The sequence below is a fragment of the Asterias amurensis genome, chromosome 2 (assembly GCF_032118995.1).
Source record: "Asterias amurensis chromosome 2, ASM3211899v1".
NCBI classification, from domain to species: domain Eukaryota; kingdom Metazoa; phylum Echinodermata; class Asteroidea; order Forcipulatida; family Asteriidae; genus Asterias; species Asterias amurensis.
In genome coordinates, this window is record NC_092649.1 from 23,776,671 (window position 1) to 23,802,333 (window position 25,663).

Sequence of the window (25,663 nt, forward strand, 5' to 3'; positions counted from 1 at the left end):
ATTTGCTGCGTGCAGCGCGCAGTAGCGTAGTCCTATCATCTGTGCGCTACTACCTAAAGACCACCACCGATACGTCCCCGTACGATGCAGTGTACACACACACATGGACGGCCGCATGAATGGCCCGGGGTGAGGTCGCACGGCGTAGAATCTTGGCTTGCTTGGTACAATACAATGGCCCGGCTGTCTGCTATCAAACTGACAAACTGCGTGAACTCAGCTCCCTCTGCAGCTGGCAGCATCAGTACGTAGTGAAAGTTGTACGAGTGTTGTGCCCGACCTGCTGACCTACCGCCCCTATTAACCAAATCAACGACCCGAATATTTACCACATCACCACATGGGATGCATGGGTATAAATACCCGGTGAACACCATATAATATTATCAGAGAAAACCACGACGTGTTCTGAAAAGATGTACCGATCAAAGGTAAGTTGATGTGTTCTTTCGAAATGTTTTTCGAAATGTTTCATTTGTAATTGTGTATTTACATATATAATATATGGAGCAATAATCCATGATTGGGCATGTTATATAATAAAATTTGCATTTAATTTATTCTCAATGTTTCTGCTGACTATTTTGTATTTTGAAGTTTTTATATTATTTAAATAAATCAACTTGAATTTTAGGTTTAGTGTAGAGAGTAAGTAGCTTTGTTTTATGCAGTTTTACTTTTTTTTAACTTGATTCTGAGTACCTAGAACTTGAAAGAAATTATATAGCGTATTTTATTAATCTCTGTCTGAGTGAATGAAAAGTTTTTGTGCCGTGCCACCACTTTTTAAATTGTTACTCTCCGATGCAGGTCATCTTGCCCCCTAGCCAGCTCATCCCCAACATTCCCCCTAACCGGCTCGCCCCGTGTCTTTAAAAAGTCGTCCCCTGACATGTTGCCCCCAAACAAAGTTTTCCCCCCTAGCGGTCGTCCCCCCTAATGTTTCCCCCAGACATTGCATGTGCCCCTTGCAAATTCACCTCCAAAAGTAAGTTTAGTTAGGTTGTGCATAGAACAAGAACCTGTGCTTTGGTAAAAAACGTCATCAAGTGAAAAATCATTGACCCAAACGTAATATTTTTACACCTATAAGCCCCCTTATATAAAATAATATTTTTATACATTTTTTTGCAATTGTGAAAAAAAAAATGGGCCTATTGATAAGCAATTCGGATAACTTTCCATATGGCGCTACCACTTTTTCACTAATTTTTACAATAAGGAATCTCATAAGAGGTAAATTAGATACTATATTATTTTATTTGAAAGAAAAGTGATAAGCAATTCGGATAACTTTCCATATGGCGCCACCACTTTTTGGTCATTTTTACAAAAAGGGATTCTCATAAGAGGTAAATTAGATACTATATTATCTCATTCGAAAGAAAAGTAAACCAACTTTATGAAACTTTATGAATGATTATTGACATTGTTGTTTTTCTCATCCCTTTTTTTCAAATATTAATCAGGTTTCTAGATAAAAAATTCCGGATTCAGAACAAACATAATTGTGATGGATCGATAAGATATTAGTAAATAGTAAATAATTGCAAAAACAAATAATAAAAAAGTCAATCAAACAAATACTAATGTACAAAACCATATAAAGGACCCACCCAAACTAACTTTTATTTTTATTTCACGGCAAAAAAAAGCTATTCATAAATACCTCAAACAGTTTCGCTATTCCTATAGACTGTGCAAGTCTCGCGCGGATTTGAACTTCCGGGACCATTGTGGTCCCAACCTTATGGAGTTTTCAGTGGGGAGATTTTGTTTCGTCCATTACTTTAGTTTAATGTAGTTTATGACCATAAAAATGACATATGTTGTTAAAAAATGTAATACTAATTAACAACATATATAAAAGTAAAAATAAAGTCAACATAATAACGAAGAAAAACCGATATTTAAACTTGACCTCAGGTCAGGTTACTTGGTAAAAATTAAGAATTTGTGCCCATCTCCAATCACGAAAGTTACGGAGACGCTGGTTTTGGTCCCGCGGGGTGAAAAGCTTTTTCATTGGTCGTTTAGGCGTCGGCTTCCTCTTTAAACTGCGTCACACGTTTATCTAACGCCCTTGCGACCATCGTGCGTCCGCGTATAAACCAGCTGTGAGTAGTTTCACATTCGGGCGTACATTACAAAAGGGGTTTCAAAAAATTTAAGATCAAACAAACATCCTTGTCCCAGAGTTTTACTTTTGTCTATACATAGACTTTAAGCGATAATTGTGTGTTTGTTTAAAAAGTTAAAACTAATTTAAACAAGCTCTATAGGGTATTTTTGTTGTTCAGATTCAGCATTAAGAATAAATTAAAGCAAAGATTTGATTCATAAAAAATATAAAGTTCTTCAGTTGTCGTGTTTTCTCGCTCCGTTGCGCGCGAGACTTGCACAGTCTATTGGTGGAGAGCGCGTCACATGGGTGTGTATAAGCCTTTGTCTATGACCAGTAAAAAGTGTTGAAACATGGGCGTGACAGTGAGCTTCCACCTGTGCTTATAAGACAGTTTTTTCCATTCCTGTTGGTCGAGAGCAACGGCTGAGACAGTTGTGCCACATCCTGCGATACGCGCAACGCGCACAGCATTCCCTTATAAGGAGTTGTTTACCCAAGGGCCTTACCATTTCATAGCTGGAGGGGTGTTGTGTTGAAAGAAATCATTAAACAATTATATTTTTTGCATTTATTTTACTTTTGATTAAAAAGTGTTGATGTTTCTGATCGAAAAGGTATTGTGAATTGGAATCAAAGTGTGTTGAATCGGTTTTCAACTAGTGGTTGCAAGACTCCACACAACTGTACTGCTTCACAGAAAGTGTTGCTGCCTCGCCCGCCAGGACGATTATGCCAAGACCAATGTCTACAAAGTGGTTTTTTCTACTTTGAAATGCTGCGTTCTTATTATCACGACCACAGAGATCTCACCACAATGCTACCACACTGCTTGTATAATATTGGCGTTCCCACTATGACTTTTCCCGCTTATTGTGGGCTGCGACCCGGCTTTGTTTGTTTTGGACATGTTCAAAATAAGTGTGGAGAACGCAGCTTCCCGACCTAGGAGATCCCATCCTGACCAATCCAAGCTCATGGAGATCCTCCAACGTTTGGCCCACGATTGCCCCATGGTTGGCCACGCTCTCATCAGCCACTTTTCCATGGTAGTAGAAGCGGCGTCTATGTGTGAATGGGTAAAGAACAACATACAGTATGCCTTGTATATTTTCGGTGCAGATGGTATTAATGTTTTTTTGTCTCCTGTGTTTATTTTTGTAGTACCCAGATGATCCTGGTATGCATAATACAGGTTCCAAGCACCATGGACGCCATCCAACCACTGCCAGCAACAATACTACATTCCTTGAGCGAATGTCCCATAGTTTTACAGGAGCTATGCTTGGTCTGGGCATGTTTGTTGTGTCATTCTTTATTCTCTTTCTTAATGAGGTAAGCTCTTCATTGTGATTTTAGATAATTTAACAAACTAGAATATACCATACAAGTTTCACACATATGTGGAAAGGGGTTTTTAAGCCATTCGGTTCGATGTACAATATGTGGAGAAAACAAATTTGTGCAGTTTGACAGGTCCTTACATGTATGTTGGAATACATGTGAGACTTTCTGTGTTGCCTTCTATATGACTTTTTAATACCAAGCTATTTTCAAGGTTGATCCGGATAGACTGATTAAAATAAAGATAAATGATTCTCCCAATAAACATACACTTGATTAATACACCGTGTACATTTTACATTGATGAACTTAACTGAATAGTTGTGTTCTCCTTAAAAAAACATTTGGTTTAAAAAGAAGATGACAATACATTCACTCCCATCATGCATCCTGATCAAGGATTTAAACAAGCTCATCAGCCATTCCAAGTAATCTTGGATATGACCAGTGGGGCCAGGCGAAGACAATAAATTCCTAGTTTTATGTGGTTTATGTACCATACTTAACAGCTTTTTGTGATGTCATATGCACAGTGCACATTGACTGTGCATGTGTGAAACGGTTTGTTGTTTTCATTGTCCCTTAATACTACATTGTTACATTCGGAGCTTGCCTTGTTGCTGTATTTTGTTAAAATTCCCATCCACTTCTAGCTCCGTTGTTTTTGTTGTCTGAAGCATTACACGTTTTTTGGGGGAGGGGGAAAATCAAGTAATTTTCCCGAGTGAACTTTTCAAAATATCTCAAGGCTTGTTTAGAAGTTGTCGGCACGTTCTCATAATTGCGTTCAAACAAATGCTTTGCAACGAGCACCTGTACCAACATTTAGGTTTGAAAATTAGGTTTTGTTGGGCTCCCTCAACAACTTTATAACAGGTATGACCAATTACTACAATCTTGTTTACTCTTTAACAGGGAAAAGCTGTGCAAACTGCTCAGTCACTTGAACAAAGTTTGCATCTTGTTATTCCAATTACAAACAACAAAGTCATCTTTCAGGAAAACAACTACAAACTGGTGCATTTGACTGGGAAGCTCAAAACCAATCAGGTGAGTTGTGAACACGTTATAAAGGTTACTTCATATCTGCCGTTAGCTACAAGAGTTCAGGACTGTAGAAAACACAAATGCTGTAAATGCCTATGAAAAAAACATTGATACGAGCAGTATGTTAGTGTCTTTACTTTATAATTCTATAAAAAAAGTAACAGACATTACATCTTCTGACGACAAATGAACAACCTCAGACATCAGAAACAATAACATTCTGAAATCAGTAGCTGACCACTTTAAATCTTCTTGGGCATTCCCTGCACCTCCTTAAGGTGACTGCTGTTCAGCAGAGAGCATTCTCAGAGACAGGTTTGAACCAAAATTATGGCTTAAACCAAAATTAATATTCTTTATCTCCGATGCAAATTTAACATCTATTATATCGTTGCGGTACCCGCTGCCAAAACATAGGATTCGAACTGCCTCTAGCTACCGGGCAATCTTGGTAGTCTAGTTGGTAAGACACTGCTCTAGAATTGCAAGGGTCGTGGGGTTGAATTCCACCCAAGTAATATGCCTGTGACATTTTTTCACAGGACTCGGGAAAGCATGAAGTATACAGTTCTAACACACATCGGTGTATGGGTAAAAACCAAAATTAATATTCTTTATCCCCGATGCAAATTTAACATCTATTATTATTTTAATATAACATGGTTTGAGGGTGACTAGTCGATATTAGCTCCCCAAGGTAATGGAAGTTAACAAACTAGTTCCCTCGCCGAGGGAACTAGTTTGTCAACTTCCATTACCGAGGGGAGCTCATCGACTAGTCACCCGAAATAAACCATGTTCCATTTGTTTTACTATACTTCATACATATTCAGTTACCGGAACATGAGTTTTTGAGCAAGAGAAAATGATGACTGTGAAACAAAATGCACATGATAAGTTTGTTCATGTGCTGGATGTCGCTTAGAGAGCGCTGTTCGTGCGTTTATACAAAACAGTACCACGATCAATATCGCCCGGAGATGACGTCGCGCAATGGCAGTGCGCATGACAAGTAGAATAGCTCCCGGGGAACTATAACTTGTCATGCGCATTTACCACTTGCATGAATACTCACGTGCGCGATTGGTAATTTGCCAAATTAACACTTGGCATGTGGTGATGACTGGACCAATGAGAACTCGACTCTCGGTCATGAATATATATGAGGTATAGTAAATAGGTTTGAAGCTGCTAATCATCAAGAACCTGTATTGATCGAGAACTAATAGGGACCTTGGTTTCCTATCCCACTAGGTGACTATCCCACTAAATGTCATCAGCAGAAAAATCTTGAATGCGCCATACTGGTGGGCAATTTCACTGTGCGTTTTTATATATCTCTATGCCGTGTGTTATGCAGTAAAGTGTGCATTTTAGGCGACGCGGCGTTAATACACGTAAACCTAACTGCCCACCAACATGGTGAGCGTGGCATTGGTCGCCCACGTGATGCGCGTGCAAGGGGTCAATAGTGGCAGTGTGGCACTATACCAGGAGTAGATGCTCTTAATAGTCACCTACTTTTCCTTTTGGTATTGGACTCATTGACCCATTGCTCCCTTGTATTTGGCTACTCACTCTTACTTATTGTAGTGCATCTGGGGTGGATTTCACAAAGAGTAAGGACTAGTCTTATCTCGAGTTAGGACCAGTTACTCGTCCTAACTTAGGACTATCCATGCAATTTGTATATCTCCTAGGACTAGTCCTAAGTTAGGACTAGTCCTAACTCTTTGTGAAATCGACCCCTGATGAAGTTGCCACGGAAGCTCATTCAGTGTTTTATTTAATTAGCAAGTCTTTTAGTGCCACCACTACCTTACAGGTTTCATCTTCTGCCAGTAATTTTTGTTCTACCAAAACACATTTTAAAACCGGTTGAAAGCTAAAGTACATTACCTTCTTTTTTCCAATACACTTAAGCCCTTTTCACACGGACAAAATGTAGCCAGGGTCCCTTGCTACAAAATTTACGAGCGTGGATTGTTAATTTGTTATCACCATGTGTGGCTGACTTTGTGAGCTTTCACACTGCAAAGTTAACAACCCTTGTGCGACATGGGAGTGATGTGATGAATTGTTAATGCTGATCACCTTTGTTGGACAAGATAGCACCACAATAGCATGCGCTGTATGGGCATTTTCACCTAGGACATCGTTCAATAAACAGGATTCCTTTCACACGATGTGTAGCCCACGCCCTTGGTCAAAACTTCCGCTAGTGTAAGATTTTGTTTTAGGTTCGGACCTCCGACAAAATGTAGTCATTTTGGACAAGATTTGACAAGGGACCCTGGAAACTCCAAAAATGATAATCCTTTCACACGAGGCGCATTTTGTAAAATCTCAAAACCATGCTACAATTTAGCAAGGGACCCTTGCTAAATTGATCTCGTGTGAAAGGGGCTTTATTGTCAGCACAAACCAATAATCTAACCAAAGCCTGAGAAATTTCCTTCCTTCTATCTGTTCATACATCAGGGTAAAAGTGATACATGAGTTTGTAAATTGCCCAAACCTGTATTGTGTAGTCCTGTGTACACAGTATGATTTTAGAACAACTTTTTACCAAAGAAAAGGTGTACTTTTAAATATTAAACTTAGTCTAATGACAAAGATGTTATCTGCTATGTAATCTATCTACCTGTAAACAATAATAGTATTAAGTCAATAAGTGTTTTGAATCGGTTTCAATGCTGAGGCCTGGTTCTTGATAATTTTAACTTGACTTTGTTTTGGTAAAATTATCAAGAGCCAGGCCTTAGGATGTTTAAACAACAAGTTTAAAACGTCTTCAAACACTTTGATTTCCTTATTTAATGCAACAATTGCTTATTGCCTTTTGTGACAGCCTCTAGTTGATGTACTGTTTGATGTGCATGTTCCAGCCGTCAAACTAAGGAGAGAAGTCTCCATGTACCAGTGGGTTGAACATCAGAACAAGCAAGATATAAAAGAGGGCTCTGACAACAAGATACAAACGGATTTCATGTATAGTGAGTATGAACAGTGGGCAAGAACTCAAAGTGTACATTAAGGGATAACAAACATGTGGAAATGGATGGAGTGGAGAAACAGGTTCATAATGAACCCCCTTTAGCTGACATTGTGCAGAAACTTGACTGCCCTAAGATGAATATGGCAGACTGGGGAAACTTTGCTTACCAATCTTTACCTATAAAAGCTGATCAGCAATTTTTGGCCGCTTTGCCAAAGAATTGGCCGCCCTGCTAAAATTTGGCCGCCCTGCCTGCCCAACAAATGACCGACTGACTATTTTTAGACTGCATTTAATACGCTAATAAACGAGTACCTGACAATCCAAAACCAACTTAAAAACAAATGTTGATGCACACGGCCATATGGTTTGTATACTGAGTGTATCAACCTTAATAATAATAAGACTTGTAATGCGCACGTATCCACCCTGCACACACACACGATGTGTCGACATTCTTTTCGCCCACTGCATGCAAAGTGCATAAACAGTCCACATGCTGTGATTGGCCGTTGATAGACTCCAACACAATACGCACATTCACGAACCGAGAAAGAATTGCTACACAGTGTGCCGCACACCTGTAGAATGATACAATGTACAGCCTTGCAGCATATTATTCAAAAATGAATAACTTTCACCAATTGAGGGCGAGCGCGATGCGGGGCAAAGTTCATTGATAAATCATTGTTCTGTGCGTTACCAATCGTTGAATTTCAATTATTATTATTGCAGTTCATTACGAAGTTCTTAATGCCGGAACTGCTAATCACTAATTCATGAAAATGGTTTTTGATGGAAAAAGTATTATTCAGGGCCAACATTTGGGGATAAGATCGTTCAAAATTGTGTGGGTTTTTTTCTCACCTGACGTATTGAAAAAAAAGGAGAAAAAAACCGACAGACTGACCCTCCCATTTACAAAAAAAGGTATTTAGCCAAAAGGGCAATAAAAAGTTTTTTTATGCCTTATGTTGTTAGTTTACCATAAGCACATGTAGGTGAGGTTTAATATCTTGGATAATGTTTACATAACTTGTAAGTGTTGTTTTATTTTTCCAACTTTAGCAAAAGAATGGAAACCTTTCCTGGTGGACAGCAATACTTTTAACAACCCGACAAATCATAAGAATCCTAAGTGAGTATTCAGTAGATACACATCCACATGTACCCAGAGTTACTGATTAATTAAAGACACTGGACACTATTGGTAATTGTCAAAGACCAGTCTTCCCACTGGCTGTGTCTCAACATATGCATAAAATAACAAACCTGTGAAAATTTGAGCTCAAATGGTTGTTGAAATCTAATTCTAATTCCGTGGAAAATTACTTCTTTCTCAAAAACTATGTTACTTCAGAGGGAGCCGTTTCTCACAATGTTGTATACTATCAACATCCCTCCATTACTCATTACCAGGTAAGCTTCTGTGCCAACAATTATTTTGAGTAGTTACCAATAGTGTCCAGTGCCTTTAAAGACACTGATAACTGAAGACTTTCGTATTCAAATAAGTGCATGTTTTGTTTTCTAAACATTGTGAATTACATGACTGACACAGATTCTTTTTCATGATAACGAGTTATAGAAAGGACATTTAATTCTAGACGGCAATACTTAACCCTTTATTAGCACTTATACCGCCTGCAGCTGCCCTCAAAGTTTGGTGTACGCCTATATTGACCCCTTGCATGCGCATCACACGCTGCGACCAATGCCACGCTCACCATGTTGGTGGGCAGTTAGGTATACGTGTATTAACGACGCGTCGCCTAAAATGCACACTTTACTGCATAACGCGCAGCATAGAGTTGTATATAAAAACACACAGTGAAATTGCCCACCAGTATGGCGCATTCAAGATTTTTCTGCTGATGACGTCAGGTGAAATGGGTTGAAAGCTGAACTTCATGCTGCTGCCACATTAACAGCTTATGTGCTGACTTTGTACAATTGCCAATATCAAATTGCAAGATAAAAGTGGCCAATACCGTTTTCTACAAATGATGCAACATTAGTGGAGTTGAAGCTCTGCTCTTAGCAACTAACTTCCCCTGTGTTGGTCCAGAATTCCAAAAGCTCTGTTTTGTCTGGTTGAGGCCAACATAAATGCTTCAAAGATGTGCTGAAGGCATTGGCGCATTAGCAGAATCATTTGAGGAATGAAACATACAGTAAGCAAGAACCAAGCAACTCTTCATGAACCAAAGACCAGCGTCTCTTTCAAATGCTACCCATGTATTGTTTGCAGCCTTGTGGCCATTCTTGCGCATCAGTCATTGGCGTCATCAGTCACCATTGGTTATTTCAAGTACTGCAAACAATTCATATGAAAACTCACTCAAATTCAGAACTTTTGCCCTTTTAATTCAGTGTAAATGAAACTTTACTTGATGTCACCATATTGTCTATATGAGTCTTCACCTTGTGTTATTACATATTGTACTTTTTGTTTGTTTAAGAGTCAGTTCAGGTAAATAGTTGACATACTTGCTCACGGTCAAAAAATGATTTTTTTTTATGCTTTGTGGGTGGAAGGGCCTTGGGGTGCAAGTAAACAAAATTGCCTTTTCAATTCTATATATAGCCCGTTGCCATGGTTACGGCTCATTTTAATTTTTTGCCATTTTAGGTCGATTTTGGGGTCTGAAAAACTGGTTTTTAGCTCATATTTACAACTCCATTCCACCAAAATGCAATATTAATTCAAAAAACCTTTTATATCACTACAAAGTATCATCCTTGGCCTTCCTTGAGAAAAAAAATTATTGCTTTAAATATCACCCTTGTGCTATTTTTGCATCATGCATTACAGTATGTTTTTAGAACTTGCAAAATCGACATTTTTACCCTATTTTTGGACCCCAAAATGTCAACTTGCCAGGACCAACATTGGTCTTTCCATATCTGGTGTCAAAAACTTGGGCAATTGTATCCTGTTGGGCCAGTACTGCCTCAAAACTAGACTTTTTTCCCCAAAACATGAAAAATGCCTTTTTAAGGGTCTTTTCACATAATATCGACATACGTGTCCATGGTAAAAGAAAAGGAATATTTTTTTTATACTTTGTGGATGGTAGGGACTTGGGGTGCAAATAAACAACATTAACATTTCAAATCATAATATAACACGTTGCCATGGTAACAGTTCATTTGTGTTTAGGCCACTTTGGGCCGATATTGGGGAATGAAAAACTGTTTTTTTAAGTTAATATTTACAACTCCACCCCACCAAAAAACAAAAGTATTTCATAAAACCTTTTACATCACTACAAAGTATCATCCTTGGCTTTACTTGAGACAAAAAAATATTGCTATAAATTTCACCCTTGTGCTATTTTAAGAACGTGCATTACAGTATGTTTTTAGAGCTTGCAAAATCAACATTTTTACCATATTTTTTGCCCTCAAAATTCCATTTTTGCAGGGGTCTCAGAATATTTTCCTTTCGGTTTTGATCAGGGCCATAATTTGTCTTTTTATTTCTGGTAAGAAAAACTCGGGCAATTGTATCCTGATGTAACAGAACTGTCTCAAAAATAGACCCTTTTCTCCGAAAACATAGAGAAATGCATTTTGAAATATTTGCTTCATTTTGAATTTATAACATGAAGAAGTTAGCTATAATTCCATCAGTCTGGCAGCTTTTTATAAGCACTTTGTAGGTTTAGTGCATTACCAAACATGGATCAGGACTTGTTGATGACCTAAATCTTATAATTTGCCCCACTCCGGCCCTGGCCCAATCATGTTTCTTGACATTGCATAAAATAAAATAACAGTTTTGTGAACAGCGCCTCTTTTTTGAAAGTCACATTTTTTAATTCCCCTTGCACATTAAGAAAGTTTGTACTGTCTTTAATGTTTTATTGGTTCTCGGAATATTTCCCTTTTTGTTTTGATTGGGCTATCAATCATTATGGTTTGCATGTCTACTGGGGAGAAACACTTTGGTTTATTGTATCCTGTTGTGACACTTCTGCCTCAAAAATGGTAATTTTTTCCAAAAACAATAAAAATGCATTTTGAAGTTATCTTTTAGTTTGAATTGATAAAAAACAAAAACGAGCATGCTTGTTAAAAGCATATGGCACTGTTTCCATGCTCTTTAAGCCACTGAGTTCTTGTTTTGTCATAACTACTTTACCTAGTTGTACAGGTATGATTCACATTGCAAGAAGAGAAGTAGTGCGATGAGCAATCTTTACTGTTCTTGTCTTTACATGGCCTTATAACAGTCTTCTTGGTCCCCTGCCCGCTACCAAACTAAACATTTTCATCCCAATCAGAACAAAGAGCTCTAAAAGTGAGCAAGTACTGTATCCAAAGTATCTAACCATTTAGCCGCTGTACCGCCCAGCCGCATTATATAGCGACACACTGTATGCTGTACGAGGAAACCTCGCTAGCTTGTGTTTGTAGAAAAAAAGGAACATCAAAAGAAAACTCGATAGTCATTAGTAGGTCTACGCATTTGTTAATATATCTAGTTGTTATAGATCGTTATTAATTCTCCCTTCACAGTTGACTTGTCGAAGCTAATGATGATGAAATAATTTAGCTCTTACGAAAAATAAAACGCTCATTAGTAAACAGGAAACTGTTCATCATTTATGATATTGTCAAAAATTAACGCCTTCGTATTTAATCAGTATGAGCATTGAGCCAGAAAAAAGCCTTGAAAAGCTATTGTGTTCATTTTATCCGTGCACAAAAATATTCGCCATAAAAATTACCGTAGCCGTTTAATGAGAGGCATTTATTGTTCCCATGAGAACTTTTGTACAAATATTACTGAAAGGGTAAAAAATTGTGCATACACATTAAGCCATGGCTATCTTTTAAAATTTGAACTATGATTCTAGTAATTTACTGCAAGACTCTTGAGAAATTGGATTTCAGCAAACTCGGGCGGTGCAGGGACTAAAGGGCTAAATGGCCATTCACCTGCTTTGGCCTTCTGTAAGCAGTTCCCCCATCTATGGTGGGGTTCCTTTCAATTGTACTGTTGCAAACAATAAAAGAGTTGGTTTATTTAACGTGATAAACAATTCAATGTTTTTTGTTGATCGTTCTCAGAGACATATACAATAATTATGAATTAGTAAGATAGTGAATGGAAAAAATATCAAACTAGCCTGAATAGACTTTTGTCACTGCAAATGCATCTAACTTATTTATGTTCAGCAGGTGCAAGTTTTTACAACTTCTTTCAATGTTGTTTCATTAAAGGAACACGTTGCCTTGGATCGGTTGAGTTGGTATTTGAAAAGCGTTTGTAAACGTTTATTAAAAAATGCATATGATTAGAAAGATATTTTAAAAGTAGAATATAATGATCCACACAAGTATCACTCAAAACATCTATCTAACCATGCATTTTAAAACAAACCGTTACAAACGCATTTCAAAGAACTTAACCGATCCCAGGCAACGTGTTTCTTTTAAATATCTCTTACGCTCATCTTGCAAATCGTTAGTATCATTGTTTTTAATAAGATCTTGGCAAACTTTTCCAATACTTTTAAGCGGGCTTTTTAATTTCCCACGTTTGTGTTGGACATGATTGGATGCTCCAAACCATCTGCCGCAAGCACAGAAACTACATTGTTTATGATCTCTATCTCTAAGAAAAGTTTTACATTTGGTAGCAGGCAGGGACCAAGGAGAGTAGGCCCTGTATTAAAGACAACTTGTAAAGAATGCTCATCGCACTCTACTTGCAATGGGAATCATACCTGTACAATAGGTAAAGTAGCCAAATCAAGAACTCTCAGTGGCAAAGCATTGGTTATGGTTTGGTTGGATACCATTATGTTTAAATAAAAACTTTGTATTCATTACTCAAAGGGCATGGAAACAGTGCCAGATTTTTAACAAGCATGCATTGTTTTTGGAAAAATTACTATACTTAAGGCATGATCAGTCACAACAGGATACAATAAACACAGTGTTTCTGCCCAGAAGACATGAAAACACCAATAACAACCGAAAGGGAACACTTTCACAAAAAGAGGCACTATTCACAAAACATTGTTTTATGCAATGTCAAGAAATATGATTGGGGCTGGGCCGGGCAAATTGTAAAATTAAGGTCATCAACAGTTCCTGATCAATGTTGGGTAATCCACTAAGTGCTAAGGAAAAGCTGCAAGATTGATAGAATTATTACTTTTTAATGTTAGAAATTCAATATGAAGAAAAAACAATTCAAAATGCATTTTTCTGTTTGAGGAAAAAAGTATATTTTTGAGACAGTACTGTTAACATCAGGATACACTTGCCAAGTTTTTCTTACCAGAAATAAAAAAGACAAATTTTGGCCCTGATCAAAACCGAAAAGAAAATATTCTGAGACCCCTGAAAAAAATTAAATTTTGAGGGCAAAAAATATGGTAAAAATGTTGATTTTGCAAGTTCTAAAAACATACTCTTATGCACGTTCTAAAAATAGCACAAGGGGGAAATTTATAGCAATATTTTTTTGTCTCAAGTAAAGCCAAGGATGATACTTTGTAGTGATGTAAAAGGTTTTATGAAATAATTTTGTTTTTTGGTGGGGTGGAGTTGTAAATATTAACTAAAAAAACAGTTTGTCATACCCCAAGATCAGCCTCAAGTGGCCTAAACACACATGAACTGTTACCATGGCAACGTGTAATATTATGATTTGAAATGTAAATGTTGTTTATTTGGACCCCAAGTCCCTACCATCCTACCATCCACACAAAAATGAAAAATATTCTTTCTTTTTTTTACCGTGGACACGTATTTCGATATTATGTGAAAAGACCCTTAAGAAGGCATTTTTCATGTTTTGGGGAAAAAAGTCTAGTTTTGAGGCAGTACTGTCACAACAGGATAAAATTGCCCAAGTTTTTGACACCAGATATTGAAAGACCACTGTTGGTCCTAATCACAGCCGAAAGGGAAATTTTCTGAGACCCCTGGCAAGTTGACATTTTGGGGTCCAAAAATAGGGTAAAAATGTCGATTTTGCAAGTTCTTAAAATATACTGTAATGCATGATGCAAAAATAGCACAAGGGTGATATTTAAAGCAATAATTTTTTTCTCAAGGAAGGCCAAGGATGATACTTTGTAGTGATATAAAAGGTTTTTTGAAATAATGTTGCATTTTGGTTGGGTGTAGTTGTAAATATGAGCTAAAAACCAGTTTTTCAGACCCCAAAATCGGCCTAAAATGGCCAAAAAACAAAATGAGCCGTAACCATGGCAACGGGCTATATATAGAATTGAAAATGCAATTTTGTTTACTTGCACCCCAAGGCCCTTCCACCAACAAAGTATAAAAAAAATTCATTTTTTGACCGTGAGCAAGTATGTCAACTATTTACCTGAACTGACTCTTAAGTAGTGGACGGTTTCGGGCGCTTTTCGATGATCAACTTGACCGATCCGGGGCAACGCGTTACTTTAATGTTTTTCTGTCCCAGATTTATTGCCTAGGTGTTAAATACATTTGATATATATTTTTTTTTTTTTTTTTTTTTTTTTTAATATAGGAATGTTTTTAAGTAGAACTATTTTGTAAACTGTATATTTCGGCTTTTAGCCACTTAACTGTATTGCAGTGTTTTAATAAATAAACCATGAATAATAATAATACAGCTTGTAATACAGTGTGCATAAAATTGTGACTGATTTATCAACCTATTACACAACCTCTTAACATGATCAGGGAAAACAAACTGTAAAGGACAAACATTAATGTTATAATTTCCTTTAATTTTGTTTGTCTTTCTGTAGAGAGATGACAGTCAGTCCAATGACCTTTGTAGCAATACATACCTACATAGGAAACTACATGATAAAAGACAGCTTGAAAGAGAAGATTGATAAATTTAAGCCATATGTTCCTACCAAAGAACCAAGTAAACCTAATGTTCAGCTCATTGATGGCAAGTTTTATCAGACAGATAACCCATTCAGACCAAAGGTGAGTTTTCTATAATCAAAGCGTGACTTTTTTACTACTTCAGACATTTGTATGCTGAAAATAGCTTTAACTTTCTACATGTACAGTAAAGGAATCATGCACTTTGACATGCTGCGATGCAAGTCTTTTAAGATCATAAACCAAAGGGAGCTTGAGGCTTGACTGCATTGTCACATAACAATTAAAGGCAGTGGACACTATTGGTAATTGTCAAAGACTAGCCTTCACAGTAAGTGTATCTCAACATATGCATAAAATGACAAACATGTGAAAATTTGAGCTCAATCGGTCATCGAACTTGCGAGAAAATATTGACAGAAAAACCACCCTTGTCACACGAAGTTGTGTGCGTTTAGATGGTTGGTTTTGAGACCTCAAGTTCTGAATCTGAGGTCTCAAAATCAAATTCGTGGAAAATTACTTCTTTCTCGAAAACTATGGAACTTCAGAGGGAGCCGTTTCTCACAATGTTTTATACCATCAACCTCTCCCCATTACTTGTCACCAAGAAAGGTTTTATGATAACAATTCTTTTGAGTAATTGCTAATAGTTCCACTGCCTTTAAATATCAAACAAAATGAATTAGAATTGAAGTGTAATTAATCTCTGGGGCTCAGTCAAACAGACTGCATAATAGTTGTTTGTTTTCAAACACATTTGCAACATAAAATTACTTTTTGTAGTTACCATATATAACTTACATATGTTTAAAGATCAATATTTAAAAATACAATTGAATTTTTAAAATGCAGTTTGGAAAATCAGTAAAAATTGCTGTCAAAGTTGGTTTTCTTTATTCTTGGTTATGAATGAGTTTATGTTCCTGCATGTTGGCGCATGCATGCATAGAGAGTGCACTAAATTTCCCCTATTTAGAGTTTCCTATTAATTGAATGTAAAAATAATGTGAACGATTATAATGCATTTGAATCAGTTGGTTTACTCTGCAGTGATTCAACATAATAAAAACTTTCTCTCTTTCAATACAAAGTATACAACTATTTCCAATTGAGTATTGAATCGTACAAAGAACCTAAAAGTGACCATGAGGCATCCATAACTCCAGGATTCAGTCCAAAGTTGGGTTCAGCAAATTACATGTATATATATATAACACATTTGGCCTGCACTTTCCTATCTACACTGGAGCCCAAACATCATCACAGCAGCTTTGCAACCTTTTTTATCATCTGTTAGGATGCAAGTTAGATGCATAAATGTATTAATGTAGTATTTTTAAAAATTTTTTATGATGCCTTATTAAAGGAACACGTTGCCTTGGATCGGACGAGTTGGTCTTTGAAAAGCATTTGTAACTGTTTTTTATAAAATGCACATGGGTAGAAAGATGTTGTAAAAGTAGAATACAATGATCCACACAAACATGCCTCGAAATTGCACGGTTTTCCTTTTACCTCGTCGACTAACACGGGCGGCCATTTATGGGAGTCAAAATTTTTGACCCCCATAAATGGCCGACCATGTAAGTTCGCACTGTAAAAGGAAAACCACATTTCGAGACAAACTTGTGTGGATCATTGTATTCTACTTTTAAAACATCTATCCAACCATATGCATTTTATAAAAAACGGTTACAAACGCTCAGTTATCGACCAATTCGTCCGATTTAAGGCAACGTGTTCCTTTAAATATCTTCTCTGTGGTTTAGAGTTTTAATTCAGTCATTTGAAGAGATACTGTATGTATTGATGTGTACATGTTTAGAGTTGGTTTTCCTAATGAAAGTATAAATGACACTGTTTTTAGGTTGGTGATGTGAGAGTAACATATAGCTATGCTGGAGTGAGTGGTGAGGATGCTGCCCTAGGAGATCCAGATACAGTAAGTACATATACACACTGATTCATAGTCTATTCAAATAACAAACATTCACAAATACCTGGGACAGTTTCGCTATTCCTATTGCTGGAGAGTAACATTTAGCTATGCTGGAGTGAGTGGTGAGGATGCTGCCCTAGGAGATCCAGATACAGTAAGTACATGTACACACTGATTCATAGTCTATTCAAATAACAAACATTCACAAATACCTGGGACAGTTTCGCTATTCCTATTGCTGGAGAGTAACATTTAGCTATGCTGGAGTGAGTGGTGAGGATGCTGCCCTAGGAGATTCGGATACAGTAAGTACATATGTACACATTGATCCATAGTCTATTCAAACAACAAACATTTTAGTTCACATGAGTTCACTTTGCTAATACTTGCTGTTTACTGTAAGCTTGGGCGATATCTCGATATAATCGAAAATCACGATACCATTTCTTAAACGATTACCATATCGTCTTGATTTTTTGTTAATCGAATTATCGGCATATCGTGGTTTTGATGAAGTATCACGATGTCTTCCCTAGTTGAGACGTCTTGCAACCACAAAGGGCTGTTAAAAAAAAATATAAAGTCCCAGAACCAACCCCAAGATTCCCCAATTAAAAAAAAATAACATCAAAGACTTGCGGTCTCCCACAGACACTGCAGAAGTAACACAATGTATCAATTACCTCCCCTGTGTAGGAGCCTAGTGCGCCGCCTCGCTGCCGAACTGTAGACCACAGTGGGATCATATTACACAAACCACAAACCATCCACAACCGTTTTATGAATGAGAGGTCACCCCATGTGCATTATGGATGCTTATTGGTTAGCTAGAATGAAATTGGCAGGATATACATATAACACTGTATAAGAACAGTCATGCGTTAAAATACACTTTATGTCTGTGTAACTCATAGAGCTACATGTATAACACCATGGGTAGACAGTACACCTCACAGATCCATTCCTCGATTTGTTTAGATTTTTGAAGTATGAAAATTGGGCATAGTAAAATGTCTAAATTTTACACTTCAAACATAAATCGCTATTTAATCGAATATCGCGATACTTTTTTGACGATATATCGTGGGATAATAAAAGCAATATCGCCCAAGCTTAGTACTGTACATTTTACAAGCCAGTCACTTACGCTATTTTAAAGTGGTTTGACTGATGGTTCATCTCGCCATGATTTCTTCCAAACAAGTTGAACTTTGGAATATCACTCATGTGTAGATCGTGTGTTCTCCATCAAAATACATGGAGCTTTGTTTTTCTTTTCCAGGTCAGTGTTATAGCAAAGCAATCAGGAAATCAGCTAACTAAGTATAAAACAGATACAGGAGAGTCACTTGAACTGGTTCACTTTGGAGAAAAAACAGCACAAGTAAGTTGAAATAATAATGATTTCATTATAGACTGTTTAAGTTGACCTCTGGACCATACAAGCTTTTATGAGAATCAGCACTTCTGGGCATGCACCTCTATAGCAGCTACAGCAGGTAGTGAGGCAGTTGTTTTTGAAAGCAAATGGTATGGACTGATCCGACCTGTCAATCAAACTGTGCGCGTTCACCCATTTGACCAATCACAGCAATGATTGTGGTCGGACAAACTCGGTCATGCGTGCGCGTATATTTGGCACGCGCAGCAGAATCGTGCAGAATGTCATTGGGAGTGCTCGTACACGTGTCTTGCTCACGTGCGCTGTGGGCGGAGCTTCGTGGAAAGCCGGAACGGTCCATTGCGGTCACCAAGTGAAAACAATATGTTTATGAGAAGTTCATGATTAACAGTGTCGAATGCAGATGAGAGATCCAGGAACACCATAGCTGTTATTCTACCAGCATCCATGTTGAGAAGAATGTCACTGGAGACGTTGGCAAGTAAGGTTTCAATGCTGTGGTGCGGTCTGTAAGCAGATTGTCGGGGATCAAGAATTTGGTTTTCATGGAGGTAGTGTGAGAGTCTGCCGAAAGCAACACGCTCAAGAATTTTCGCCAGGTTAGGAAGGTTTGAGATAGGTCGGTAATTCTTCTTCAAAAGCAGACCAATGTAAGCGAGCTTGGAAGCAGATGGCACCGAGGCTTGCTGGAAGCTCAGGTTGATGATGTTTGAAATTATCGGTGCAAAGGTTGATGCACAATCCTTGACAAGCCTGGATGATATTAGATCCAAGTTGCATATCTTGGGAGGAGTTTTTCTTGGAAGTGACTCTATACCCGCTGAAGTTGTTGGTCTAAGCGATGACGATACGGCCGAAGTCTGCACTGGTAGTGGTGCAGTCACATTTGGAGAGAACTGTCTGCAAATTGATTCTATCTTACACTACATAACCTGCCAAAAAGCTGAGCCAATGACTCACTAGTGTTGTTTAAAGAAAGGGGGGATGACTTCGTGCGGTTAATAACAATAAACAATAATAAGACTTGTAATGCGCACGTATCCACCCTGCTGGGTGTTTGAGGCACAGAAAAGTTAAGTAGCTGGTTGCTTACAGTAAATAACCATTTACTGTCAGTCCCACAAAGTCGTCGATGTACAAGCTTGTTGACAGTATTTCGATGTATTTCAAGCCGACTTGAGCGCCACCTCCTTTTCAGTTGCGTTCTCTTCTGCTTCCCCATGGTAATCCCATGAATATACCAAAATGGTTCCTGAAGTCAAATCCATCAAGAAAAAAAGTAGCAAAAAATGGTCAAGGAATCCAAAAATATGACCCTACTACGCGGACTTTCAGGACGTTGTTTGATGCGCCGTGATTTGGCAGGAGCAAGTGTATCCAAGATGCTTTGTAGCTGAGTGTTAATGTTGTCCACAAGAGCCCGTCTTTTGAATTAGTTTGGTAAAAGCAGCTCTGTCGATGGTCTTAATGTTGCGAGCATTTAATGTTTGATCAGGTTGAAGTGCCTTGTTCAGGTGGAGCTCACAGGTAAATCCTAGTGATTGGATATACCAGGTAGTACTTGAACGTTCAAATACAGATGACTTTCAAGTTTGCGAAATATGAGAACATCAAGGATGTGGCCCTTGTCCTATGTAGAGGAGGTGACTTCCTGCAGTAGTCCATGACTGGCGATTAGTTCATGAAACTTCTTGGTGTTTGGAAGAGCAGGGTTGTCAAGATGAATGTTTAAATCCCCAGTTATAAGAAGAGGTGTTGGCCGGAAAATAAGTTCATTCGTCATTAATGAAAACTCTTCCAGAAACTTGTTGAACGATATCCGAGTGTTCGGTGGTCTGTAAATGACAACAACGTCCACGCTAGTACTGTTTGCTGTGAGGGTGCACATCATCATTTCAAATGATTCGTACGTAGGCAAAGGTATGACCGTTAAACTCAATTCATCGCGAAAAAGGAGAGCAAAACTGCTACCTCGTCTACCTGCTCTGGGCAGATGCTTATATGTGAAACTCAATCACGTAACACAGGAGGCCCATTTTGGTCCTAGAGGTTAAACTCAGTGTCAGTGTTATATTTCTCTGTTGGTCTTTGGCCACTTTCGTGGTGGTTGCAGTTGGAGTGCATATAGTTGATGATGTGACAGGCTTGGTTCGACATGTCTCTTCTACTGGTAGACCTTGAATGCTCGAGTTGGCTTTGCGTTTTAAGTTCTCACTGGTGCGTTTATAACTTCCGACAGCACTTGAACGGTGGCCAGTGACTTCACAGATTAACAGCTCATCAACTTCTTTGTCAAACATCCGAGTTATCGCACTTGATTGAGGCAGTGCCCAGATAAACCGGCTTGCTTGCACATGTCTGCCACAACATTCGCTAGCTTGTAGCATCCTGATTGCTGGTTTGCATACAACATTTCTCCTGTAGATTTGGCTAGTGGGCGAAGATAGAACATTTGCGTCCTTCTTTGAAGATGATTGTGCTGGAGAACCTCCTTGTACAACCTGACAATTTTTATTTTATTTTATGTTTTTATGCAAGTCGCCAGACACACAAGGCCTGAAGGCCACAACAAGGTGTGGGCTACAATTATTTTTGTCCAGAGGCTGTTGCCACCTACTCCTAGGGCTGAAACAGGATTACCCCTTTTACAGTCCATACGGATGTAGGCTTGGGTATCATCAGTCCGAAGCCTGGCTGGTAGAGCAGAAAGCACTACCTCCCCAGTGAAGTGCAAATGGTTCTTATTTTCAGAGGCATCCACTACCTTTGGCTTCACTTTGCGATAATTTAGCCTGCCTTGCTTTGCTTTTGACACATCTTCAGTATATTGAAGATGCTTGCCTCAATTGTTATCAGTCAGAATAATAAATGAACATTTATAAAGCGCCTTATGCCATGCCTCAAAGCGCTTTGCACAAATATAAAAATCAGCTACATATTAAAAACACTCATAACATCTTACAATAAGTAGATAAGCAAAATATATACTAGTAACAAATATGAATTTAAACAGATTCAATATAAAAGTACAAGAGGGGAGAGGTTACCACCACGATTCACCCTCAGCCAAGATCCTCGGCATCTGGCGGTAATGTTTACGATTAAAACCATACAGCAGGACTAAACATTTGTAGAACATCCAAAGATTAGGCAAAAGAGTTATTGTTTAAAAAGATGGGCTTTCAAGAGTTAGCAGGACGTATGGGTTCAGGCAAGTTGTTCCATAGCCTTCCTTGCTTGAATGCTCGTTGACCATAGAAACTAGTGGATGCATGAGTAGGAAAATCTAGGAGATTCTGTGAGGAAGATCGGAGCTGACGCAAAGGTCTATATTCTTGTAAGAGATCTGTGATATAACAGTTAATTGAGAATTGTTCTGTCTCAAATTCCTGTGTGCTTGGCCTCCACACAATGCAAAATTCAATCCAGGGAGATAATAATAATAATAATAATGATACTGCATTTTTAAAGCGCACCAAATCTGTAGAACATTCAAAGGCGCTGGTCAAAGAACAAGAAGAAAATTTCACTCTATATCTGCATAGGCTAATCTGAAGAGATGGGTTTTGAGAGAATGTTGGAATCAAGAGATGTCATGTGTGTCCTTGAGATGTTGAGGCAGAGAGTTCCAGAGGCGTGGTGAAATGTTACTGAATGCCCTGTCCCCATAGCTGGATAAACGGGTCAGAGGAACATAGAGCATGCTGCCAGATGACCTCAGACCCGGCCTGGCACTACGGGGTTGAATCATGTTCTGTATGTAGGTAATGGATAGTCCATGGAGAGAGCCTTGAATGTCAGAAGGATGATCTTGTATTGGATTCTGGAATAAATGGGTAACCAGTGGAGATATATCAAAGTATTGATTAACTGTGAAGGGTTGGAACTGCCAAGGACTCCTTCTCGTCCAGTTTTATAACTTGTGATTGACATTGAAGGATGCCTAATTTGTTGTGATGTTGATTCTCTTACAGGAGATGATTGAAGATGAGTTACATGCAAGTAGTACTCTGACGTGGACACTTAGACTTGGAGGCTGGCTTATAATGCTCATTGGATTGAACTTCATGACAAATATTATATATACGTTGGGTGAGTTGTTCAATTATCTATCAATTATATGTGTAATAATTTTTCTACACAAAAATGCAACCTCAAGATATGTTGCTCTCTTTGAGGAAACTTTTTTAAAACGCAGAATCCAAAACAATTAAACATCAAGAAGTTAAGTATTCAATATAAAAGCTAGTTTACTCAAAATAATTATTAGCATAAAACATTTCTTGGTGATTGGTGATAGGGAGAGGTTGATGGTATAAAACATTGTGAGAAACGGCTCCCTCTGAATTGCCATAATTTTCAAGAAAGAAGTAATTTTTCACGAATTTGATTTCGAGACCTCAGATTTAGAACTTGAGGTCTCAAAATCAACCATCTAAATGCACACAACTTCGTGTGACAAGGGTGTTTTTTTCTTTCATTATTATCTCGCAACTTCGATGACCGATTGAGCTCAAATTTTCACAGGTTAGTTATTTTATGCATATGTTGAGATACACCAACTGTGAAGGATACACCACCTGTGAAGGCAGTCTTTGACAATTGCAGATAGTGTCCACTGTCTTTAAATGGGGTCCAAAGCAGTACAATAAGCTCAACATAATATTCTGCACATGGCCATAATGGTATTTGAGGCTCCAATCCAATGGGAAATATTTCACAAGACCACAGGCCGTGAGGTAGCTTGAATGTTTAGCTGTAGGGCCATTACACAAGAAGAGCAAGTAAAATTTACAATGTAATAGTCAGATTGTCATTTACTTCCTTTAAAAATGAAATAAATAAATGAAGAATTAACAAAATTGCTAAATTAATCCAGGCTTGCAACTTTTCCTCAACTGATTTCCTTGTTTTATATTCTCAGTTTTGCCATTAAAAATTTAAAAATACTACGCAAATTTTGTAATTTCCTCTTTTTTTTGTGAAGTTGCAGTTGCATGCCTGTTAATCCTAATCCTAATTCAGAATCACAATTTTTGTTGTTGAAATGCTTAGTCCTGATTTGGATCGGTGGGCATTTTGTGTATAAAGATAGACTTCCATCAGCAATGAATTTGAAGTGTACACATCATGATTAATGTAATAACTAACGTGTGTATTATTGTTTTGGTTTGTTTTTTTACAGTTGAGTGGTTCCCTATACTTGGTACCATGGTGAGCATGGGTCTATCAGCTTTCAATTTATGTGCATCTATCTCTCTTTCTGTGATAACGGTTTCTGCAGGATGGCTATGGTATCGACCTATCTTAGCACTCTCATTGATTGCTCTTGCCTCGGTACCACCGCTACTGTCTTATATTAGAGCGAATCAAATCAAACAAGATTCAAAGGTTTAACAGGGTATTAGGTGTATTTTCATATTTGTTCTTACTTTTTTGAGTCCTGGTTTTTAGTGCAAGTATATATCACTGAAATACATGTGTGCACATACACCTGGGACCTGTGTCAGCATGCATCAACATGGAGCTGTGTCATCTTGTTCATCAAAAACAATGTGTTGAAAGATCAAATTGCCAAATCACCAGGGGTGGATTTCACCAGATTTCAAGAGATAAGACTAGTCTTTATCTCGAGTTAGGACGAGTTACTCATCCTACATAACTTGGGTCTAGCTATACGTTTTTGATATCTCTTAGGACTAGTCCTAACTCTTTTGAAATCCAGGTACTTTAGGACACGCCACTACGTGTACCTTTGTGTTGTGTCCTCACAATTATTATCTGGCAAAAGTTCTACACCATTTTTCTTAGTAGTTCATGGCTGCATTAGTGGGGAGTAAACATCATCATGCGATAAGATATTAAGCATGCAATAGTGAGCATTACTTCAAACTTGGCCCTGTTGCATAGAGTTATATATAAGAACTAGAGGGCGCACTGGTGATGCTGCTTGCACATGACAAACGCGACGGGACCGCAATATGACAGGCGCGCCATTCTGTACGCGCGTTGGATATGAAATACACGTTTGAGTTTATTTTTTTTATTGAACGCTCACGCGATACTGTTTGTTCAACTTACAAAATGGTGGCACAAACACACGCTGTGAGATGGCTGTTTTGTCAATTTAGAAAATGGCCGCCTGCGCGCATGCCAGGGTGCGTATATAGGCCAGTGCGCCCTCTAGTTCTTATATATAACTCTATGCCCTGTTGATACTTGTAGATACATGTAACTGAAGCTAAGTACAATGTACATGTACATATCTAAAACTAAGTTCTTACAAAAGTAAATTGGGCAGGACAGAGAGGATTTTTAAATTCATGGCCACATTAACACTTACTTTCCAGTACGCGCTAATCCACCCATCAGATGCTCAAACTGGAGGGTGGTATAAAAAGCTTTGAGCTACTTCCAGTTTTTATATTGCACTCTGCCTATTGTGAGTGTCAATGTGTCACGCTCCGCATACGGACAGTGCACAAAATTGCATTCTAAACTTTGCGCGTGCATGATAACGTCGCGAAATAACCTTCTGAAATTTGTAACTTTGCGCGTTGCACGTGAGACTGGAAGATGCATTATAACATCGTTATAACATGCACGCTTGTAGAATACTGAAAAATATAGTGCTTTTGCGAGGTTGGATATGGGACGCAAACGCGCTATATTTTTCCGTAACCCACTCACGCTTGTGTAATACATGTAACTTATAGTATGCATTATTTAAAAATTCTGTTTACAAATAATTGGATGTGTCACTTAAAAATTTGAAAGCGCATACAACTAAAAGCTACCTGGTTGTTAAAGGAATACGTTGCCTTGGATCGGACGAGTTGGTCTATGAAAAGCGTTTGAAACCGTTTGTTATGAAATGTATATGGTTAGAAAGATGTTTGAAAAGTAGAATATAATGATCCACACAAGTATTGCTCAAAATTGGACGGTTTT

The 25,663-nt window shown here is 38.0% G+C and overlaps 1 protein-coding gene across 1 annotated transcript; it reads left to right on the forward strand.

Moving 5' to 3' along the window:
- The first annotated feature begins 2 nt into the window (after positions 1-2).
- Positions 3-25,595, forward strand: LOC139933965 (transmembrane protein 43-like). The gene is made up of 10 exons (XM_071928214.1): positions 3-431; positions 3,287-3,457; positions 4,382-4,516; positions 7,365-7,509; positions 8,580-8,649; positions 15,281-15,470; positions 17,239-17,313; positions 18,593-18,694; positions 22,687-22,804; positions 23,898-25,595. The coding sequence occupies exons 1-10, from the start codon at positions 417-419 to the stop codon at positions 24,107-24,109; spliced, it is 1,233 nt and encodes a 410-aa protein (XP_071784315.1). The 5' UTR covers positions 3-416; the 3' UTR covers positions 24,110-25,595.
- The last annotated feature ends 68 nt before the right edge of the window (positions 25,596-25,663 follow it).

What these genes read in the sequence shown, in the direction of transcription:
- LOC139933965 (XM_071928214.1), top strand. An exon ending in ACAAACGGATTTCATGTATA is followed by an intron (nt 7,510 to 8,579) that starts GTGAGTATGAAC and finishes TTCCAACTTTAG; the next exon opens with CAAAAGAATGGAAACCTTTC. An exon ending in CCCTAGGAGATCCAGATACA is followed by an intron (nt 17,314 to 18,592) that starts GTAAGTACATAT and finishes TTTCTTTTCCAG; the next exon opens with GTCAGTGTTATAGCAAAGCA.